Source organism: Aspergillus heteromorphus (assembly GCF_003184545.1).
Source record: "Aspergillus heteromorphus CBS 117.55 chromosome Unknown BO70scaffold_18, whole genome shotgun sequence".
NCBI lineage: Eukaryota > Fungi > Ascomycota > Eurotiomycetes > Eurotiales > Aspergillaceae > Aspergillus > Aspergillus heteromorphus.
Window position 1 is genome coordinate 248,742 of NW_020290423.1, and position 20,939 is coordinate 269,680.

The 20,939-nt window shown below is 55.4% G+C and overlaps 9 protein-coding genes across 9 annotated transcripts; 4 read left to right on the plus strand and 5 right to left on the minus strand.

The window, feature by feature from the left end:
* Positions 1–586: 586 nt before the first annotated feature.
* On the minus strand, positions 587–2,175 carry BO70DRAFT_65536 (CAP domain-containing protein). Its single transcript, XM_025548622.1, has 3 exons — positions 1,185–2,175; positions 841–1,130; positions 587–781 (listed from the first exon to the last, which is right to left on the minus strand). Exons 1-3 carry the CDS (start codon positions 1,910–1,912, stop codon positions 711–713), a joined length of 1,089 nt encoding a protein of 362 aa, XP_025397993.1. The 5' UTR covers positions 1,913–2,175; the 3' UTR covers positions 587–710.
* Positions 2,176–3,839: 1,664 nt separating this feature from the next.
* Positions 3,840–4,328, plus strand: BO70DRAFT_363353 (uncharacterized protein). Its single transcript, XM_025543545.1, has one exon. It carries the CDS (start codon positions 3,904–3,906, stop codon positions 4,084–4,086), a length of 183 nt encoding a protein of 60 aa, XP_025397994.1. The 5' UTR covers positions 3,840–3,903; the 3' UTR covers positions 4,087–4,328.
* A 2,085-nt stretch (positions 4,329–6,413) lies between these two features.
* On the minus strand, positions 6,414–6,765 carry BO70DRAFT_397708 (uncharacterized protein; the record flags this gene model as incomplete). The annotated part of the gene is made up of 2 exons (XM_025546729.1): positions 6,414–6,623; positions 6,697–6,765. The coding sequence occupies 2 exons, from the start codon at positions 6,763–6,765 to the stop codon at positions 6,414–6,416; spliced, it is 279 nt and encodes a 92-aa protein (XP_025397995.1).
* BO70DRAFT_380681 (uncharacterized protein) lies at positions 6,614–7,464 on the minus strand. The gene is made up of 2 exons (XM_025545425.1): positions 7,003–7,464; positions 6,614–6,925 (listed from the first exon to the last, which is right to left on the minus strand). Exons 1-2 carry the CDS (start codon positions 7,392–7,394, stop codon positions 6,811–6,813), a joined length of 507 nt encoding a protein of 168 aa, XP_025397996.1. The 5' UTR covers positions 7,395–7,464; the 3' UTR covers positions 6,614–6,810.
* Positions 7,465–7,893: 429 nt separating this feature from the next.
* On the minus strand, positions 7,894–10,800 carry BO70DRAFT_339166 (thioredoxin domain-containing protein). The gene is made up of 4 exons (XM_025541236.1): positions 10,478–10,800; positions 10,285–10,402; positions 8,725–10,230; positions 7,894–8,673 (listed from the first exon to the last, which is right to left on the minus strand). The coding sequence occupies exons 1-4, from the start codon at positions 10,586–10,588 to the stop codon at positions 8,033–8,035; spliced, it is 2,376 nt and encodes a 791-aa protein (XP_025397997.1). The 5' UTR covers positions 10,589–10,800; the 3' UTR covers positions 7,894–8,032.
* A 1,172-nt stretch (positions 10,801–11,972) lies between these two features.
* Positions 11,973–14,095, plus strand: BO70DRAFT_353873 (putative G2/M phase checkpoint control protein Sum2; the record flags this gene model as incomplete). The annotated part of the gene is made up of 4 exons (XM_025541839.1): positions 11,973–11,995; positions 12,032–12,103; positions 12,199–12,439; positions 12,710–14,095. The coding sequence occupies 4 exons, from the start codon at positions 11,973–11,975 to the stop codon at positions 14,093–14,095; spliced, it is 1,722 nt and encodes a 573-aa protein (XP_025397998.1).
* Positions 14,096–14,768: 673 nt separating this feature from the next.
* On the plus strand, positions 14,769–15,571 carry BO70DRAFT_388246 (uncharacterized protein; the record flags this gene model as incomplete). Its single annotated transcript, XM_025545974.1, has 2 exons — positions 14,769–15,428; positions 15,489–15,571. A coding segment is annotated over one exon (345 nt), but the record flags the coding sequence as incomplete, so codon positions are not given.
* Positions 15,285–16,790, plus strand: BO70DRAFT_372176 (uncharacterized protein; the record flags this gene model as incomplete). Its single annotated transcript, XM_025544835.1, has 5 exons — positions 15,285–15,571; positions 15,646–15,790; positions 15,883–15,922; positions 16,006–16,596; positions 16,750–16,790. The coding sequence occupies 5 exons, from the start codon at positions 15,285–15,287 to the stop codon at positions 16,788–16,790; spliced, it is 1,104 nt and encodes a 367-aa protein (XP_025398000.1).
* A 705-nt stretch (positions 16,791–17,495) lies between these two features.
* Positions 17,496–20,180, minus strand: BO70DRAFT_65667 (putative nuclear RNA binding protein). Its single transcript, XM_025548623.1, has 2 exons — positions 19,904–20,180; positions 17,496–19,777 (listed from the first exon to the last, which is right to left on the minus strand). The coding sequence occupies exons 1-2, from the start codon at positions 19,937–19,939 to the stop codon at positions 17,633–17,635; spliced, it is 2,181 nt and encodes a 726-aa protein (XP_025398001.1). The 5' UTR covers positions 19,940–20,180; the 3' UTR covers positions 17,496–17,632.
* Positions 20,181–20,939: the final 759 nt, after the last annotated feature.

The window sequence follows — 20,939 nt, forward strand, 5'->3', positions numbered from 1 at the left end:
TCCACATTCGCTCGCTCGCCAAACACCAGCTGCATAATATAATAACACAATGCGAAGAAAAGTAAATCGTCCCACGAGGCACGTCGCTGTCATTGAAGATACCATCCAAAAGCTCTCACACACACAATATTCACAGATGAAGAAGAAAAGGAAGAAGAAGGGGAAGAAGGGAAGGAGAGAGAAACTATGAAAAGTCCCTGTCCTGCACGGCTCCGGCCTCCTGGTCCGACTCTCGAGCCGGGTGGAAACCCTCGGTTCTTCGGGGGAGCGGTGCTGCAGATCGCAGATCCATCTTCCCCGGGCACCCGTCACCGAGTCTTGGCGAGGTTGGGAGTTGAGTTGAGACGGGCATGACGCGTTTCACGGAACAAAGCTAATTAATAAGAAGAGAAAAAATGGACAGTATGGAGTCGATATATGATTAGATTTGGGAAGAAAAAAAGGACTGACAAATCGTCAGATTCTCCATTGTTCGGTTTCAATTCGAGAGGCTCGCGCACGGCCGACATCCAGAGATGCGTCCTCGCACACAACATGGGTCACGGGCGGTGTTTACTTCCACAAGCAGAGCTAACCCGCATCGATTCCCCAGTCCCAATCAAAACAACTCGGAAACTTGAGCCCTCGGGCTTTGAGGGACCGACGCTTCTTGATCGTGGTGCAACGGCGACAGTCTCCAGACACAGTCAGGCGAAAGCATCTCTCGGCATTTAGGAGGCAACGTAAACGGCTTGTCCAAGGGGCTCGCCGACATTGGTACCGTACTCGCCCTCGTAGTTTCCTGTGGATCAAACATGTCAGCACGCAGTTCCAAACGGGCGGCCAGAGTCTAGCACTAACCGGCTGGGCTGTAGTTGCAAACAGTGAACGGCAGGGCCTCGGCGGCATCGACATTGCCGAGGCTGGCGCAAGTGACCGTAGCGCAACCCACGTGGGTGGTCGCCTTCCACACGATCTGCGAGAAGTGACCCCAGTTGTCGAAGTAGGTCATAGACGGGTCCGCCTCGCCGTACAGGTCGGTGTAGTAGCCCATCTCGTCGTTGTACATCAGGTTGGTGATCATTTCGCCAATTGCGGACGCCTCGACACCGTATCCGATGTTCTGGCCGTAACCACCGCCGTCAATGCTCCTGAGTGGCTGTTAGCAAGAAACGCCCTGGGGTTTTATCGGAGATACTACTTACGTGTCGTGCTCGTAGACACACTTCGCGGCCAGCGCATAGGCGCTGGTCTCCAGGTCGGCGGACCACTCGACAGAGCTGGCAGAGTGGTTGCTGCGGTGAATGTTGTGGTTGAACAGCACAGTGGACTGGTAAGCGTTGGTAGCGGTCGAAGTGGCGCTAGACGAGGTCGAGGTCGCCAGCGTCGTAGCGGTCGCGGAGGAAGTCCAGGCCGAAGTCCAAGCCGTGGACCAGGAGGTCGCATAAGAATCAGCAGCACCATCCGCGACGGAGGTAGCCGCGGCCGCAGTATCAGCCACGACGGAGGTAGCCGCAGCAGCAATATCATCGGCAGCAGAAGTGACCGCGGCGGCAGCTTCATTGACGACGGAGGTGACGACCACAGCCGCAGGCGCAGCCGTCGTCGTCACAGCGGGAACCGTGGTGGTAGGCTCGACGGCAACCACGGACGTGGTCGGCTCGGCGACGGGGGTGACGACGGAGGAGGTCGAGGTACTCGACACAACGGGGACAGCGGCGACGCTGGAGGTCTCGACGGCGGCAGCGGCGGCGGTCGTGGTGTCGACAACCTCCTTCTCGGCGACGTCGGCATAGGCCGTGGGGGTGAGGTAGTCGGTGACGGTGATGGTCTCGGTGACGACAGTCCAGTCAGTCACGTAGGCACGCTTGTCAACGTTGTGGGCCATGGCACCAGCGGCGCAGAGAGCGCCCAGAGCCAAAGAGTAACGCATGATTGCCGGGGTTGATATCTTTGCTAAGAATCTCGCGAGATGGGTTCACAGTTCAACTGTATCCGATAAGAACGACTTCTCCGGGAAGTTTATGCGACCAATTGATCAACAAGCTCGAAAACCGCGAGGATATGTATGGAGAACGGATTCTGGCGATGGGCAGATCGACTGCAAAAGATGGGGGCCGAAGCGAGGTTTGTGTGTGGAAGGTGGGTGGTGTGGGTGTGGTGTATGTACGATGAACCAGCGTGTATGGACAAAAGAATGACAGCCGTCGGAAGCACTTTTTGAAAGAGTGAAAAAAGTGCAGCAGAGGCGGTTGGAAGAAGCGAAAGTTGGGGGAGGAACCAACGGTAGAGAACGAGAGAGAGGTGGTGAAGGCCGCGGAGGCGAGCCAAGTGATAATATAGTCTGGAGCAGCCGCAGTCCAGCAGCGGCTGGCAGTCGAGACTAGCGAGGCTAGGACGGAGTAATCACGGAAAGGAGAGGGCGGCGTGTCCCCAGTGGGGTCGGGCGATCGTTGATAATTAAACGCAAATTAACCCGGACGGGGAGGAGGGGGCTTCATATACGGGTGGGTTCGGACGGATCTCGACGTCGCGATGGATCATGGATGGAAAGGGCCTGTCCCGAACGCGCAGGCAAAGCATCCTTTCACCAACAATTTCTTTTAGGTAGAGAAAAGGTCAAAGGACTGGGCTGGCGCCCCAGGGCCTTAATAATATCGGTTTGCGAGGACAGGTCGCGTCGTGGTACCACGGAATGTCATCTTTGTCTCCTGAATATCTCATCTGTCCCAACCACAGGTAGGCAGGCATACCTTCCGTGGGGGGGGGGGGGGATCGACCAGGATGTCGGTCCAACAGCAACAACAACAAAGAGTCCCCAGTGATCCCACCGGCTGATACATTCCCGCCGATGGCGTCTGAATCGGACAAGGAATCTCCAGAGTAGCCAGCCAGGGTCCCTGGGAGCTCCGGGGGTCCCTGAGAGGTGAGACTTCCGACATGAGACGCTGGGAGCCGGGATGTGCAGTCACAGAGTCATACAGAGCGTATCGTCATCCGCAAATCCACCTACTAAGGCGGAGCGAGATCGCGCCTCGTCTCGCCATGGCCGTCTGGTCTGGTCGGATCCTGAATAATGCTGGTGGTGTCTGGTGAAGCAGCGACCCCTGGACGAGATGTGGGCGCCAAACGAAGGTCGAGCCAACCGTGGCGGATTCCCGTGCCCCTGGCCCGCGCTAGCCCCGATCGGGCCAGGGCCATGCCGCCCGTTTCAGGCACCGGTAAGTGTGCAGCCAACCAGGGCGCGAGGCTGGAATTGGGATGTTCACAAAGATCAGGCCTGAGGGCCTCGGTATTGACCCTGTCATGGCAGGGCAATATCGCGTTGATTGAATATTCGTCATACCTCTGACCGTAGCACAACACCGGGGGAAAAGGAAAAACTCTCCGATAGTTTGTTAATTTGGTGGAGTAATTGCATAAACGTAACTACCCAGGTACGGAGTACCTAACCAGCAACCAGAATCAGACCAAAACCAACAACAACAATAGGTAATAACTAACTAGTTATTGTAAAGATATTAAGTAAAGTGGGTGATTTGCAATGTAAGCCGATGACGAATGACGACAGCTGATTCGACCCCTCCGGCTGTCCTCCCCGCCGCGCCCACCAATCCAGCGCAAATTTGAGGGCGGCAACGCTGCCAACCGTCAAAGCCGATGGAGAGTGCCAGGGGTAAGTTGGTACTAGATAACTAAGTAACTAACTGATTAACCACCAAAACTTGGCAACTTCCCCCAACCCACCTGGAACCACGATGGCGCCCGCTAATGTTTCACTTAAGGCCCTCTCCATCGTCGCTCGGAGATTGGGCCCTGCCCGGTTCCCACCTTCACCACCTCGCCTCCCTCCGCCGCTACTGTGACGGTCCTGGACGCTCCGTCGCGATGGGCTCTGGAAGCTGCCTTTCGAAGTCTAGAACCATGGAAATCGTGGATACGTCGTGCCTGCGATGGGGCTTTTTCTCCATCGGCTTCTTCCCCCTCCCCTCTCCAGTCCCAGCAGTCCAGCAGTCCAGCCGTCCAGCAGCAGTCCAGCCAGATTGGAATTGCGCCATTGCCGAGACCAACGCCACTGACACTTTGCAACCTCAGAGTCCGGGATAGATAAAGGAGATGCATATTGCGGAGCATTCAGCTCAGATACCTACACCTTCTTGGGATAATATTATATTGACAGGGGACAAAAGAAGGGAGTATGTTCGGTCGGTTCGGTTCCCATGGTTCTGGTTCAAATCCAAACCAGAGGCGACCAGATCATACTGTACTACTTACTGTACCTATATACATAAGCGGAATACTCCGTTCGGCAATCATCCGCATCAACGAACCACTCACTCACTAGTTACCTACGGAGTACAAAGACCATCCACCACCCACCATCTCTTCCTTCCTTTCTTCCTTGTCTGTCACCTTTCAGCCATCATGTCAAAGTATAAAAAAAAAAAAAAGAAAAAAGAAAAAAAGAAATACCCCCACGACACCATTGTCAAATCCCCAGACCCATGGAACTAACCTCTTTTTTTTTTTTTCTTTCTCTCACATTCAACACTAAGGCTATCTATCGTATCGCCCTGTCATCATCCGCGTGGCATCCACATTCCTTAACGTTCAACGTTCTTCTCACGTAAAGAATGAAGGATTCATCTCCCTTACCCATGGGCCGATCGGCTGTACATACTACTACCTAGTACCTACATACCAGACCGACCATCCACGCGCGCGTATGCAACCAACGCATGGACACGAAATCTCGATTCTTATTTTTTTATTTTATTTTTTTTTTTGCTCTTCTGCCTAGACCTGGGGAGACGTTGACATTACCCACATCTACTGTGCCTACTTACTTATCTACTGCCTATGTCCGGAGAATGGAGAATGGAGAACGGAGTACTCCGTGGCCAGTACACGACACAGGTACACGTGTGTCTGTCTGTCACTGACAAGCTAAGCTGACTGACGTTGACAAACGGATAACTAACGGATGGATACATCAATCAGTCAGGGAAGGGAGTCTTGAGCTGAACCGAGCGATTTAATCTCCCCGGGTCCCGGGTGTCTATCCAGAAGTATCTACTCCGTATTATTCCCTCATGGGTAGTTAATTATTTACTTACTTACTATCTACCGATATGGAACAGATAGTAGATAGTAGATAGTAGATAGATAGACTAGACAGACCTATGGCTATCCATCTATCTGGTAACTACTGACTGGCTGTCATGATCGGGTACATCGGCTCCTTGCGTGCTTAGCATGAGCTTGGCCTAGGAACTACAACTTACCAACCAACTGTCTAACGAATGACCCCCTTTTTTTCTGATCATGATCGCCAGAGAACCAACTAACTAACTACGTACTTGCCCCCCCCCCCCCCTCACTATTCCGTAGTCTCCGGACTTCGGTAGATACGTACGTACTAGAGATACCATCGGCATCCATCCAGGACATTAAATCGGACTCGGATTAATCCTGTACAGAAATTATCCATGGGGACTAGGTAAGTAGGTCAGTATCTAAAGAAGGCAACAGCATGACATCCCTGCTAGTAGTAGTAGCCATGGATAAACTCATCACCGCTGGAACCACCCCCGCCCAACCAGCTTCCGTCGGGCGTTTGATAACAAGGACTATCTAACACATGTGGTGCGGTGCTTATGCGGAGTATTATATAGGAGCTGCTGGATGGATCAGTGGAGAGTGGACAGTGGACATGTACCTGAGTATCGATCTATCGATCGATCTATCTATCTTTCTGCCTGGTGGGTTGGACTACTGCCTACTGCGTATTCTGCTGGGGGTAATCGTCGCACTAAGGTGGTTTCATCTGCGTTTGTGGGTAGATATCTACTGGCCACTGGTTCGTGAGGCTGTGAGCTGAAGGGCGGGGATAGGGCTGTTTTTGTTTTGGGTGGGTTCGGAAAACCTCGGATATAGGGATTGTTGTTGGTTTGAGGGTTTCGGGTTGTGTATTGGGATTGGGGATGCTGTGGGGGTTCTTCTATGATGTCTACCTACTGTCTAGGTACAGGGTAGATACTTAGATGGGGAGAGTAGGTATGTAGTATGTACGATACATTCTACGGGTGTGGATGTTTGTCCACCGACAGATTAACTATGAAACCCGCTCAGTCAGAGAATAATAATCATGCTGCCTATACGGAGTACATACAGTATACACATTTACCCGAGTGGCAAAAAGAAAGACATAAAGAAACAAATAAAGACGTCAACCCCCAAATCCAAGCCAGTCAAGCCATATCCACACCGCAATTCAATTACCCAGGGATATACCGATCCCGAATCAGACCCAAAACGCCAAATCCTTAGTCCCGGTTTCAAGATTCCTCGCTCCATAGTTCATCATCATGAGCATTGACACTGACATTCAAACAAAGCCATTCACGTCGACCCACATGCACAGCTCCGACTAACTAGGACGAGGACGTTGTTGTCGTGACCGTTGTCGTCATCGTCGTCCCGGTCGGCTTCCCAAGGTACCACTGTGCAAGCAGCTTGAACACCGCCTCATCCTTCTTCCGGAGATCATACAGTCTGGTCGCCCGGACGGTCAGAGCGTCGCCCGTGAAGAACGCTTCGATCAGCCGGGCGTGCTGCGGTCCCATGTAGGAGAAGAGGAGGATCTAATGAATACGAGTAAAGGTGGTTAGCCTAACAGAGAAAAAGAGAGCACCTCGGTGGAGGGTAAGGGTTTACCGGCGCGATCATATGCTCCAAGAACTTGGCCCGACGTAGCTGCGCGATGCTGAGGCGCAAGGCAATCATGATCTCCCCCCGAAGAAGTTGATCGTCGGTGCCATCCAGGTTGTTTTAGATAAAGGCCTTGAGGTGCGTTGAGCTGCCGTCCCGGACCTGGAGGACTCCGGTGGAGCCATATTCCGGGTAGTTGTACTGGTACAGGCCTACAAAGGGCACTTCCTCGAGGCTAGCCGGAACGTTAGCAACACGGAGCCCATGATCCTTAGGGATGCTTGGCGATCAGTGAAGGAAGGCAATGTATACCTGACTGTAGACCACGAGTCGTCCTCCGGCTTGCAATATTTGGTCATAGAGCAATAGGAGGCATACGATAATAGATAGTGATCAATAGCACGCGCGGAAGTCATCGGGTCGCGGAAGTCCAACGAGATCGAGTCGAAGTCGGTATATTTGGTTTCCATTGCCCGGTCATAGTTGTCATCGGGATCCGGAAACAAGGTGGCCGGATACGGAGCGAAGAAGATGGGTCCGGAGCTTGACTCCACGTCCAGGTCCAGGTCCATGGGGGAGAAGTGGATGGCTGGTATCATGCCGGGGGGGATGCTGGGTTGCTTGACAGGAATAACCTGGTTGATGAGCGCGCGCAACGCGACGCGCATTTCCTTGCGCCTGGGCGACTCGGGAGGCGTGGGCATGGTGACTGCGGAGAGGAATCCGGAAGAACCGCGATGGCAGAAACAGGATCAAGGGGAGATCTTATTAGCTGGTCCAAGGGGGATGTGAAATAATTGTGTTTGGTTTGCCGCCGACGCCGAAACGACGGCAACCACAACAACCGCCGGGGGCGCGGGGACATTCTCCTAGCCATGGCGCTGAATGCTGGGGACGAGATCCAAGCTGCGCAGCTCCTCTCCGCAGCCCAGTAAAGTTGTTGCGTTTACATGACTTACGGTCGATAGACTTCAGTTTCCGTTTCATTCATGTTCTTTGTCGTCAGTCCTTTGCTGGATTTTTTTTCCCCCCATGTTCTGCTTGCTTCCTTCATATCTATCTTTTTTTTTTGCATCTTTCTTCCTCTTCCCCCCTTTTCTGCATCATTCATATCTATAAATAGAGCCCGTCATGTCATGACTTAGCGGTATCTTTAAATTTTTGGGATAAAGCGCTTGTTTTGAATTGCCCAACTGAAATGCTATTGAATGTTACTATTCTCAGCGGCTGTACTAAAATTGATAGTACCGATGTCAATATGGACATCAGATTCACTGCCAATCGTTTGCAAACATAGACAAAACACGGAAATATCGGTTTCTTCATTGGTACTTGGTACAAATTATATGTCCACTAAGCTGCACCGGCCCCTCTCACAAACCATGAGATAGTTCTTGGCCGGTTCCGACTTAATCTCCTTGTACAACTGGTTCCGCGTCCGTAGCCAGAAGGACTGGTTCCCTACAAAATCCCCCAGATGGGAGGGTCTGATATCCAACAGCGAGGCGGTCGTGGTTGCGGTAGACACCGCCAGACCAGCTTCGGCTCGAATTTTCTGTACAATGAGGTCTCGCACGCTGATCGGCTGCTCCTCCGTCTTGTTGATTGCGCCCTCGGAAGCTTGGACACTGCCCTGAGGGAACACTGCCGTGGAGAAAACACCGGTGATGTTGCGCGTGCCGGTTTCCAGACCGACAATCGCGTCCAAAAGCCCGACGAAGAGGAACGGGTGTTGCAGGATCTCCACCGAAAAGGCGCGGCATGTCTGCCGGGCGAGCGTCTGGTATCCTTCGTCTTCCAGCAGGCTCGAGAGGCGCAGCAGATTGCGGGCAATGACACCGTTGACCGACGGCGTGGCCGACTCCGTGCCCGTCTTCAGACGAAGAAGAGGACCCGGGGTGCCTGGGGTCACTGTAGAGGGCGTGGTGTAGTAGCCCGCTGGTGTTGTTCCCACATATGCCAGGAAATGATCGTTGAGGTACTCTAGAAACTCGGTTAGTGTTATCAAGACCCTCTGGGCATCATGGGACTTACTTTGCAGCTGTTCGGCGAACTGCAGATAGCTGTCATCAAAAGTAGCCTCGTACATATCCAGCAGTCCTCCGATCAGGTACGCATAGTCATCGGCAAAGCCAGGAGTATCGCCTCGATCGCCATCACGATAGATGCGCCAGAGTTGTCCGGTGGACCTCTCAAACAGTTTATCCTTGATAAAGCCGATGGCCTTTGCTGCCGCATCTCTGCACTGGGCCGCTTTCGAGCTCTCGATTTCCTCAAACAACGCACTGCACTTGGCCAACGCGCCAATGGCCAGTCCATTCCAGGCCACAATGATCTTGTCGTCCAAATCGGGGCGCGCGCGCGTTCTTTCCCGGTAGTCACGAAGTTTCTGCTTCGCTGTCTTAATGATCCTCACCACTTCTTCTTCTGCGAGCCCAAATTCCTTCGCGAGCTTGCTAGGGGTTATCTTGACAGACAATACATTCTGGTTCATAAACTCGTCATGGGGGTCGTTCTCGGGAGCAATGTTCCCGTCAGGGAGAACACCCCAGTGGTGGGCACAGACTTCAGCATCCGGGTGACCAAGCACATGCGTCATCTCCTTCAGTGTCCAGATGTAAAAGGCGCCCTCTCGCTTCTCAGTGTCGTTCGGCGTCGGAAGACTATCCGCATCCTCGGACGAGTGGAACGCTCCCGTTGGTGACTGGATCGGAGCCGTCGTCAGGTAGGTAGCAAGATCATAGACAGCTCCCAGCAACTCGGGGTTATGAGTGATCTTGAACGCATCCACATAGACATCAAGGAGCTGTGCCTGGTCATAAAGCATCTTTTCAAAGTGGGGCAGACCCCAGTCAGCCGTGACGCTGTAACGAGCGAACCCATGGCCGATGTGATCTCGAATACCTCCGCGCGCCATATTGATGAGCGTGTTGACAGCCATGGCGGTCGCATTCCTGCATTCATCCAGTCCAACGATATCTGAAACCGCACTGGGATAAACTCCCAGGCGCAGCAGGAAGCTCAGATTCGAGGGCGTGGGGAATTTAGGTGATCCGGAGAACCCTCCGTGGACAGGATCATATCGCGAAACAAAATGCTGGTAGGCCTCCTCCAAAAGCTCAATGTCCAGGTCCTCGTCGGCCTGCCGGTCACCTTGATTGGAGTGAGTTCCTTCCTCCGCGAATTCTCTCAGTTGCTTTGTGATTTCTTTCGCGCTCTCGCGGCATCGCTGCTGTTGAGTCTGCCAAACATCTCTGAGCTTCTCGAGAATTTCCACGAACCCGATCGGCTCATTGCCTGTCAACGTGGGTGAGTTCGGGCCCGGCCAATAGGTACCGCCAAAGACAGGCTCAAGATCCGGGGTGAGGAAGACGTTCAGCGGCCATCCCCCTGAGCCGGTGGTAGCCTGGACGTAATTCATATACACATCGTCGATGTCGGGTCTCTCCTCCCGGTCGACCTTGATAGGGATAAAGGACTCGTTCAAAATCGACGCCACCTCCGGGGACATGAAAGATTCCTTTTCCATGACATGGCACCCTGGTTTGGCATTAGATCCCTAGCCGCCAATGCAGCACCACGGGGTAGACGTACAGTGACAGGCGGAATAACCGACACTCAAAAAGACCAGGCGGTTATGGCGCCTGGCGAGGTCGATGGCTTCCGCATCCCAGGGCTGCCAGGCCACCGGGTTGTTCATGTGCGCGCGGACCTATCACGAAGTCAGCCATCGGCCTCGGGGACGAGTTGGGGGGGGGGGGGGGGGGGGGCAACTGTCAAGACGCACGTAGGGCGATCTGCTCTCGCGCAGGCGGTTGACGAGCTTCGGGCCGGTGTCCGTGCCACTGTCATGGTGCAGGGCTGCAGATGGGGCAGCCATCCTGAGAGCGTAAGACATCCACGCCGCGGGCAGGTGTTGGTGGGAGGTGATTTGCGCACGTTGAGGGAGGAGAGGGGAGGGGCTGATAAGATACCACCTCGACCAGTCGAGGCGGGATGGGATTCGAAAGGGGCGGAGGGGCTAGGCAAGGAGAGGCCACGACAACCAGTGGCAATATGAGAGGGGGAGGGCTAGCGAGCGACCAGTATCTCGGGGCTGGGGAGAACTAGATAGATACTGGGATGAGGGGAGATGAGGAGGAGCGAGAGGGAAGCATGCGCCCGCGTTAGACTGGCCCGCATCCGGGAGATCGTCGCCCGCCGTGCGTCATGGCCTGCAGCGGGTCACGTGACTGTATCGTTCTCGCGGTTTGTCCCCCCCACATGGAGTTTGGAGTGGTATGGCATGGGGCATATCTGCTGGACTAACACGAATAACACGAAGTACTGGCATTTAATATTTACTGCTGCTGCTGCGGTTGGCACTGCTGCTGATGCTGATACAACTACCATTATGTAAGTCGGTCATGTTTGTAGTGTTTGTTCCTTATGTTTGTTTATGCTGTTTGCATGGACTCGGTTCGTTGCTTACTAATAGCTGACCTGTTAGTTAGTTAAATAGAGCAAACAGGCCAAACATCACCCTCACTGTGCCCACAGTAAATACATAGCCGTACAATCCAATAATATGGGCAAGAGAGACTGGAATAAGGAGGGAAATCGATTATTTTCTTAGATAAGGGTTTGCCGAAAAAGCTGGCGGGTTCATATAGTAGATAGTATCTTCCACATCAGGTTCAATCCCAAGTGCCACCGTCATCGGAAGTATCATATACTTGGTCAACCACTAGTGTATCTGCATGCTGCAATCCTCTGAATGCGTCATGATTCTGCAGCAGATTGGAGAATCCCACCCACATCCTGCTTCGTATGAAGAATGAGATACAGATCATCGGTACTGTGACCACAACCAATTCTCTCTATACAGACTGAATAGTCCAATCCAACGTGGACGGCACTGACAACCAACTTCCTCGTGGGCAGACAGAATGCAGCTGAAATCATGACCAGGCGGGATTACGTAGGGGAAACCGGGCGGTGGACCCCCTCACGTGGTCATTTCGGGCAAAACAGACGAAGGAACTGCACGCAGAGCTTCTGCAGTCCGCCGGAGCCCCAGCCTTTCCCACCACAAAACTCCGCCCGCGGCTTTTCACCTTCTTCCTTCTTCTCTTCTCTTCCCAACTCAACTCAACTCTCCCTCACTTTCCTTCCTGCCCCTGCCTCTTCCCTCCCCCCCCACCACCCTCCCATAACAACATTGCTCTGGTTTTTCTCTCCCGCTCCCTTCCCCTGTTTTCTCTTTTCTGTCTTGCGCGTCAATCGCGCTCTCCCCTGTCAGCATGGATATGAACCATTTAATAGGGTCAGTCAGTCTTCTATGCCTACTGGTCTGAACCAGGGTTTGTGCGGCTAGGCGGCAGTTAACACCTGGCAGTCAGCGGTTCAACCTGATTTCCAAGAGTGACATTCGGTATGATACTCCCCTCCCCTCCCCTCCAGCAGCATGGTCTTGTCGCCGTGCTGCAAGCTTCCTCTCGTCGGCTGTTGCTGACATGGGCTCTCTAGTTATGTTGGAACGTTGCATGAGATCAACCCTGAAGCTTCCACAATAGCCTTGGAGAATGTGGTGTCGTTCGGGACCGAAGGTCGGCGAGGCAGTCCCGCTGAGGAGATTGCCCCGTCTACCAGCGTCTACGAATACATTGTCTTCCGTGGCAGTGACGTAAAAGACATTAGCGTAGCTGAGGACAAGAAGGAGAACGCACAGCCTGAGCCTCAGGTGCCAGATGATCCTGCTATCCTAGGGGTAAGTCCATCGAAAGTCCCGACTTCACACATCCCCCTCTGCTTGCCGGGTGCTTTGCGTCCTCCGGACTTGTTCCGGATGGACACTCGATCTTATGATGAAATATATTCGGATGTAAACTCACAGACCTGTTCCGAATTGCGCAAACAATTCATGTGGATATTTTCCGTTGCCTTCCTTCTGAATGATCGAGAAGCATTGCACCCTGTCATTGCAACCTTACACAGGCCTTCTCCCCCAAGCTGGATGCTAACGTGTCCTCTCCAATAGAGCATGTCTCGTCCTGGACCTCCTCCCCAGGGTCTGCCTCCTCACTCTCAGTCCCAGCAGCCGCAGGTCCCCCGTCCAGGTCCCCCTGGTTACCCTCAGCAGCCCCAGTTTCAGGGCGGCTTCTACCCACCATATGGACAGCGCTTTGGAGCTCCCGGTTTCCCTCCTGGACCAGGATTCCCCAATATGCCGTATGGAGGCCCCCCGCCCGGATGGTATCCTCCCCCGGGTCAAGGATTCCCTCAAGGACCAGGCCAGTTCCCCCCGCCTCAAATGCCTATTGGACCTCCCGGTCAACACCAGACCCCTCCGCCACCGCGACAGGGGGTTCCTGGTGCAGGCCCCGTAAATGTTCCTAAACCTACCTCAGAGCTTCCCGTTGGCGAACGGCCCTCCAGTAAGCCAGCCAGCCGGAATGCCACACCTGCACCTGCAGCATCCGCTCAGAACCCTCCTCCACCCCCTGTTGAATCGAAACCTTCCGTAACGGAAGCCGTACAAGCCTCCAGTATCCCTGCCGCGGTGCCATCCAAGATACCACCTACTGGACCCCGGAGTGGACGTGTGCAACCGGCCATCCCGATGAATGCTCCCTCCAAGCCGCCTGTCCCTGCTGTAAGCAATGTTCCCGTGGCTGGTGCTGGAGGCAGCGTGCCGCAAGGTACCGCTCAGGCAGCAATCACTGAAGCCACTCGTGCTGCCACCGCTGCTGTTGCGGCGGCCATGGCCAAGTTGCCGCAGCCTAACACGCCGAAGAAGCCTCAGTACGGGGATGTGGCGGTGGAAGGGGTAGCAAGACAGATGGCGGACATGAAGCCCTATGATGGCAACCGTGCTCCCCGTGCTCCTCAGCATGCTCCTCAGCATCCTCGGGGTGGACGTGGCGGTCACCGCGCCCCATACCAGGGTCAGAAGAAGGTTGAGGTTCCGGATACGGACTATGACTTTGAGACGGCCAACGCCAAGTTCAACAAGCAGGACCTGGTCAAGGAGGCCATTGCCACCGGGTCTCCCGTGAACGAGGGTGAACCTCCTATCCCCCACGGCGAGGTGGAACCGGTCGATGCCAATGCGGATCCTTTGAGTTACAACCGGGCCACCTCATTCTTCGACAACATTTCCAGCGAGTCTCGTGATCGGGAGGAAGGCACAGGGGCCCGGGCCGGTGGCCGGGAATGGCGCGGCGAGGAGGAGAAGAGGAACATCGAGACCTTCGGTCAGGGCAGTGTGGATGGCTACCGGGGCAGCTACCGTGGCCGGGGCCGTGGCCGTGGCGGCTACGGACGGGGTCGGGGTGGCTATGGACGTGGTTACAACCCTCGCGGCCGCGGAGGCATGCGCGGGGGCCGTAACACGCAGGCCACCGGGGTGCCCACGCAGACATAGTCGACTACCATGACGACGCCTTCGTTCTATTTCTCTACGTGCAAGCCTCGTGCGTTTAGCGATGTTGTTTTTATGTTTCCGGAGGGTGTTGACAACCTTCCACAACTTTTGTTTCCTGATATCCCTGGCGTCTGATGGAGCATCCTACGAATACTACTTGATCTTGGCATTGTACATGTCGGGACTTCCGGATTGTGATTGGGATCATATGGGGGTGACGGTGGGATTGGTGAGGTCCGTGGTGGGATGGGTATGACATCTGGTGTCAAATTGGCGTTCGCATATCTGCATGTTGGTCGCGGGCCTCCATTGCGTCGCATGTCTGGACGATGATGATGTTTTTTAAACTGCCGCCCGTACGAGGAAAGAGCGAGGCTTTTGTCCGAGTCATTTGGTCCGCAGCCCTGCTGCATTTGCCTGTTTGATGTAGCGGGTGGTGGCCGATGCTCTGTATCATAACAAGATGATTCCCTACGAATGCAAAACCGAAAAAAAGGGGGCCAATTGGTCTACCGACTGTTTTATTGTAGATATTAAGCTCTTGTACGTCTGCTGCGTACTGCTGTACTGTGTAGCAACAGGGATCATACGGTTCTGTCCCCGTGACGAGCCGCCTTTCCTTTCGCCATGCGGATTGCGGAGATCGATCTTCCTCATCGTCTATCCCTCCGTACCACGGAACAGTTGCCCAGCATCATCGTCCCCAGGCATCGCCACCAATGTGACTGGGAGAGTCGACCTCTCCACCGTCCAAGACGACCATCGATCTGCTTCCGGGTTTCACACCTGTCCAGTTCCACCACACCACTCCACCCAGCCTCGGTTGCCTCCTCAACACCCTTCCCCAGCATATGCCCGAATTCGACATGTCAGATCATCCTCCACCTGTGGGGAGCTTGTTGAGCAATGGATCATTCATCGACTGGCCCGTCCAGGCTCCAGCGAGAGCCTGCGACTCAAAATCCAGCCGAGGGTGCCACGAAACTTCGTCCCGTGTCCCACACCCTCTCCACCGTGAACCAGTCACGCCGCATCCAAAGAGGCGGGGGAAAGCGCTAGCTCTCCTCGCTATATAACAGGCGAAGGCGATCGTCGTGCGCAGCAGGCAGGACAACTCCTCCAAGAAGCTGAGATCCTTTGTACGTCTGCTTCGTTTACAACCGTTGGCACCAGCACCAGCACCAGCACCATGTCCACACCCACCTCCAACGTACAAGCCCCCGACCAACTCCCCTGGGATCCGAACTGCGAGAGGTTTCCCTCTCGCAAAGAGCTCCCCGAGATCCCGGGTGCGCCGAAAGACGCAGCCTGGGTCTGGGGCAAAGATGACGCGGTGAGTGGTTGCCCTTTTCTCAAAAGATTCATTCAAGATTGTGATTCTAATGCACTGCAGCTGGGACGCTTGAACCTGCTCACTCCTGCCAGAGTGAAAGAGGCAGCGAAGGAAATCATATCCGGAGAAATGTTCCGGCTCGAGTATGCACCTCGAACATATAGACTATTTATTACCTTTAGGGAAATGTGACGTTTGTTGATGTATATATGTTTAGTCTTCCACTGCATATCCCCGAAGCGCCTGCCTTTGGCCGTGAGTGCTTCCACCATGATATCAAGGAGGTCGTGGAGGATGTCGTCTTTGATGATACGTATACTCTGAATACGCAGAGTAGTACCCAGTGGGATGGTTTTCGCCATGTATGTCCTCTGCCTCCACCTCTGGCTCTACGTCCACCTCTGGCTCTATATCAAACCCACCCACTAACAAACCCCACCCACCCTGCATACAGTTCGCCCACCTTGAATCCAAGACCTTCTACAACAACGTACGTCCACCATCCCACCCAGACTATCCATACACAAACATCCCCCCATCCCCTCAACCCAACCTCCCAACTAATTCCCCCCCCAAGACCCCGCAACCACCATCAAAACCACCCCCACCACCCTCAGCATCCACCACTGGGCCACCCACGGCATCACCTCCCGCGCCATCCTACTAGACTACTACACCTACCACACCACCACCCACCCCGCCCCCTACGACCCCTACACCACCCACCGCATCACCCTCCGCGCACTCACCCTCTGCGCCGCCTCCCAAGGCATCGACCTCCGCCCCGTGCACCAAGGCGGCGACATCCGCCCGGGCGACATCCTACTCATCCGCTCCGGCTTCGTCGACCGATACCACAGCCTCACGCCCGCGCAACGCGGCGAGGTCTCGCGTCGCAGCCACGAGGATCTCACGTTCGCCGGCCTCTCCCAGGACGAGGACATGTTGGACTGGCTCCACGATTGCTATTTCGCGGCCGTGGCGGGCGATAGTCCCACGTTCGAGGCGTGGCCGCCTGCCAAAGAGGGCGGGTATATGCATCAGCAGATCCTGGCGTTGTGGGGCATGCCGATTGGGGAGATGTGGGATCTGGAGGCGTTGGCGGCCAGGTGTAGGGAGGTCGGGAGGTGGGGGGTTTTTTTGACGAGTGCGCCTGCGAATGTGCTTGGTATGTTCTTTCTTTCTTTCTTTCCTTTTGGGTTTCTTTTTGAGCAGAGGGGTTTGTTTGGTGGTGGTTTGGGATGGTGGGTTAGAGTGGGTTGAGATTCTGGTGGTTTGGTTGTCTTTAGGGTGGAGAGATATGCTAACTGTTTGATTATAGGTGGAGTGGGATCCCATGCGAATGCGACGGCCATTATGTAGATGTAGATGGGATTTGAATTGGATCTGGCGTGAGACGGATGAGGTAGGTTGAGTGAGTGAGTGAGTGAGTGAGTGAGTGAGTGAGTGAGTGAGTGAGTGACGTGGACGAACCAGGTTGTATCTAGATATCCAGATACCACATTGTACCAGGGAGAAATAAGTGGTGGTGTGTACAAAACGCAATATCTATCTATCTATCTATCTATCTTTCTGATCCATCAAATCTACAGTCTACAGTCTACAGTCCAGCAGCAGCAGTAACAAATCATCAATGCTCATTGAGGTCATCACGTCGTTACATTCATTAAGGGAAAGTAGGAAAGAAAACATAGGAAACCCCCTCTACACGATTCAAAACACAGAATGATCCATAGCAGGCAGGGCCATCAAGACCCAAGCAAGGAAGCAAGATGTGTCTGAACCGGTTCATCCATCTCTCTCTTTCTCGCTTTCTCTCTTTGTCGTTCTTCACACACGGGACTGGGCCAACTAACCCAGTCGGTACCATGTCCAAGGTCTGTGGACGGCTTAATCCGTATCCTTCCTTCTCATTCCTCTTGTCCTTCATTCATAATCCATCGTCTTGCTCTTCTCAGTTGTACCAAGTAGCCAAGGTACAGCAAGTAGATAGATAGACAAGAAGGGTAGTATGGATAGATAAGTAATACCCATCCGGATCCAAGTCAAAAAAAGTCCAGGCCAGGAAGACAGTCCAGAAAGACAGCCTAGTCCAGTCCACTCCACTCCACTCTGATAGCCAATACCAATACCACTCAGTGCACTCACAACACCGGTATATGTAAAGCCATCCAATGAACCACCAATCATCCAACAACATCCAGTCAAAAGAAATCCTCCGGCCACTGAAAATTCCCATCCCCCACCACCTCAGCCACCTGCGGCCCACCGATCTGCACCTTCGCCCTGTTGCGCGCCTCGCGCTTCTTCCCCATCTCCCGGGCCAGTCGTCTATCGACCTTGGCTGCCGTGGCGGAGAGGTCCTTCGGCAGCGGCGGCACCGGCGGGATGTATTCGTAACGGGCGGGTTTCTTCTTGCTCGGGGAGGGGGAGGAGAGGGGGGTTTCGTCGGCGATGGTGGTCTTGGTGGGGGACGAGGGCGGCGAGGCCATGGCGATGGGGTCGGTTTGCTGGTTCAGGTTCTCCTTGTCGTTCTCGGGGTCGGTGGGGAGTTGGGGGTGAGGTTGGGTGGGTTCGGTGGTAGTATTACTGGTGCTGGGGGACCGGAGATCGGCGCGGCCTTTCTTCATGCGCAGGCTGGGTGGTTGGGTGCGACTGCGCGAGTTGGAGGCCCGGCGGCGCGCGGAGGGCGAGCGCGTGCTGCACGACCGCAGCGGCTGCGAGCGGCGGCGTCCGCGCTCTTCGCTGGGCGACCGGCCGTGGTCTCTGGATTGCTTGCGCTCGACGGATCCGGGACTGTCGCTCGTGACCATCTTGGGGAATTTGGCGCGGCGGGGGGTCGGGGTTTCATTGCAGTGTGCAGGCATATCCCCCATCTCCTCGCTGCGGGGGCCGGTTTGCTTCGTGGGGTCTGTCTGGGGGATGGCCTGGGGGGACTGCGGATCGGGCGATTTGCGCTTCAGCGAGGGACTGTCGGCGCTCAGGGAGGGCTGCCGGGGTCGGTCACTGGGCGTCATCATCTGGGGGGTGCCGGGCGGCTGCTTCACGATGCTGCGATGGACGTTCTCCGCCAGGGAGGCCAACGGGGCTGATACAGCTCGAGGGGACCTCAGCGATCCTGCCCCCGGATGCAGCAGTCTCTCGGACGGCAGCGAGGGGAGCGCCCCGGGCACGAATTTCCTGGGATAGGGCCTCTCCACGTAGGGAGTCGGTGCCAGTACCTCGTCCTCCTCGCCCACGAACTCGCGCAGTTCGCGACGGGCCCGTTCCAGTTTGAGCTCCAGGTCGCTGACGCGCTTCATCAGTTTGGCCTGCCGCTGGAGCTCCTTCCGGGACTTTGGCCGTCGCACGCCCGACCCCTCCGCCTCCTCCGAGAACTTGCTCGAGTCCTGTCGCTTCATGTATGGGATCCCCAAGGACGACTTGGCCCTTCGCAGCTCCTGGAACGAGGAGCGGATCGAGCCTGCCGATTCCGTCACGTCGCCCGAGTTCTGTCGCGAATGCCGTCCCACGGGCCTGTGCTCGGCGTGCTCGACATGCTCGGGGATAGGGTTCCAAGACCGCTGGGGCGCGTTCGACTCGGCGAGACTCTGTATGTAGCTTCCCTTGTTGGTGCCCTTGTACCCGGACTTCTTCAGTTCGGCGTAAGCCCTCTCCGCCTGCGAGAGAGGGTCGCCCGCCGGCTTGTTCGCCTCCGGTGGATGCTTGGAACCCCACTGCCCGAACGGATTGAATGCCGATGCGATCGCCTTCCCAAACCGAAAGATTCCCGACGGCCGCTGGCCCGTGGTGTTGGCGCCGTTGCGCGCGTCCTCGCGCAGGAAGATGCTCGGGGGTTTCTCGCTCACGCAGTCATTCATGCTCCCCTCGACGAAGCGCGAGCGACGCCCACGAAGGGACGCGCCGGGATAGCGCAAATGTCTTCCATTCCGCGGCGAGCCCGCGTTCTTGCCGCTGGCACTGTGAAACGGTCGGCGAGAACCGGCAGGGTTGCTACTCTCCTTGGCATTCTCCGCCCGGGGCTGGTTATCTTCGTCGCCGGTGTTGGCTTTGCTGTTGTCTTTCTGCAGCGGCCAATCCGTGGACCGGCGGCGCTTGGTGGAGTGGACGGAGGGCGAGCGGCTCTGGTTGGAGGGATAGTCTGAGTCTTCGGCGTCGTCGAAGCGGCCAGAGACGTCGGAGGTGAAGCCCGAGTCGGCGCTGGAGTCGCTGGGGTTGCGGGCGTGCTTGCGCACACGCGATTCGCGGGCCACGTGGGTGGCGCAGGTGGTCTGGAGGATCTGCTCGAGTTCGCGGTCGGCCTCGAGAGAGTCGATATCCATGGTGGTGGTGGTGGTGGTGGTGTCCATCTGTAGATCGCGCGACGAGGTGTCAGATAGACAGACAGGGTGGGGGTTTGGGTGTCACCCCACTGCGCAAGGGAGGGAGAAACGCTCCCTCCCCATCTCCAGGAACAGGGAGATCTAAGTACTCACCTGGGCTGCAGGGTCGTGGTCCATCATCCGGATCATCCGGGGTCACACGGCGCTGCACTTGCTCTTCGTCGGGTCGTCGGGTCGTCGGTCGACTATGGGCGGCTACCGGTTGGATGGAGGGAAGAGCATGGGGAAAGCAGAAAGGGCAGGAGAAGGAAAAGAGGACAGGTAAGGAATGACGAGAAGAAGAGAGAGAGAGAGAGAGAGAGAGGGGATGAGAGGACGAATGGATGGCGGTGAGTTGGCGCGAGTAAGACTTCTTGTTGATTGTTGATTGTTTACACGCCGGCCAATTTCCCCCGCCTGGCATCGCCGATCCTGGAGTATGCGCCAAGCCGCGCCGCCGATCCCAGAATGCTTCGTCTTCCTACACCTTCGCGACTCTCTCCCACGTCTCCTGCTGCCGGTAGCTTCGCTCTATGAGCGTTCTACGAACTGCTCACTACGCACGACTCACCCAGTCACAACTATTACCGGCATCGGTAGCTAGACAGACAGACAGACAACGGTTCAGGGCGGATGCGATCAAGTGGCCCCATCTCTCGCTGGCACTCTCACATGCCTCGTCTCATTCCTCCTGCTCAGGCTATCGGAGGCCCAGAATTCACTCCCCGTAGAACCGCACGGCACGAGCTGAAGGAAGAACCGGGAGCTCTCTCCCATGGAATGCGACAATGCTATCTATGGCTATGGCGCTGGCCGTGCGGGCCCGGCGTGGGAGAAACGATAATGCTGCGCTGGGATCGCGGGGCACCCCTCAGTCGGGTGCCCGTTTGCTTCACTGGAATTTCACGACATAGGAAAATCACGGCCCAAAGGAATACCCAGAACGAGGAAGCATTAACGCAGGGTAAACGACTCGGCCACCGATCGGGCGGCATCCGCCCGACCCCGATGGCAGGGGACCAAAAAAAAAAACAACAAATGGGGGGAATATGTATAAGCAGAAAGCAAAGTGTAGTAAGAGTCATATACAGGAACAGCCAGAGGGTGAAGGTTAAGGTGGTATAAACGTCAAAGTCTGGTGTCGTGAAAG

Bases quoted from the DNA above. Each gene is read 5' to 3' on its own strand.
- BO70DRAFT_339166 (XM_025541236.1), bottom strand. From the start codon at position 10,588: ATGTCTTACGCTCTCAGGATGGCTGCCCCATCTGCAGCCCTGCACCAT. The intron at 10,403-10,477 runs GTGCGTCTTGAC...ACTTCGTGATAG, and splicing joins GCGAGAGCAGATCGCCCTAC to GTCCGCGCGCACATGAACAA. The intron at 10,231-10,284 runs GTACGTCTACCC...ATGCCAAACCAG, and splicing joins CGGTTATTCCGCCTGTCACT to GGTGCCATGTCATGGAAAAG.
- BO70DRAFT_65667 (XM_025548623.1), bottom strand. From the start codon at position 19,939: ATGATCCGGATGATGGACCACGACCCTGCAGCCCAG. The intron at 19,778-19,903 runs GTGAGTACTTAG...CGCGATCTACAG, and splicing joins ACCACGACCCTGCAGCCCAG to ATGGACACCACCACCACCAC.
- BO70DRAFT_65536 (XM_025548622.1), bottom strand. From the start codon at position 1,912: ATGCGTTACTCTTTGGCTCTGGGCGCTCTCTGCGCCGCTGGTGCCATG. The intron at 1,131-1,184 runs GTAAGTAGTATC...ACAGCCACTCAG, and splicing joins TGTGTCTACGAGCACGACAC to GAGCATTGACGGCGGTGGTT. The intron at 782-840 runs GTTAGTGCTAGA...TTTGATCCACAG, and splicing joins TTGCAACTACAGCCCAGCCG to GAAACTACGAGGGCGAGTAC.
- BO70DRAFT_363353 (XM_025543545.1), top strand. From the start codon at position 3,904: ATGGAAATCGTGGATACGTCGTGCCTGCGATGGGGCTTTTTCTCCATC.
- BO70DRAFT_380681 (XM_025545425.1), bottom strand. From the start codon at position 7,394: ATGCCCACGCCTCCCGAGTCGCCCAGGCGCAAGGAAATGCGCGTCGCG. The intron at 6,926-7,002 runs GTATACATTGCC...CGTTCCGGCTAG, and splicing joins GACTCGTGGTCTACAGTCAG to CCTCGAGGAAGTGCCCTTTG.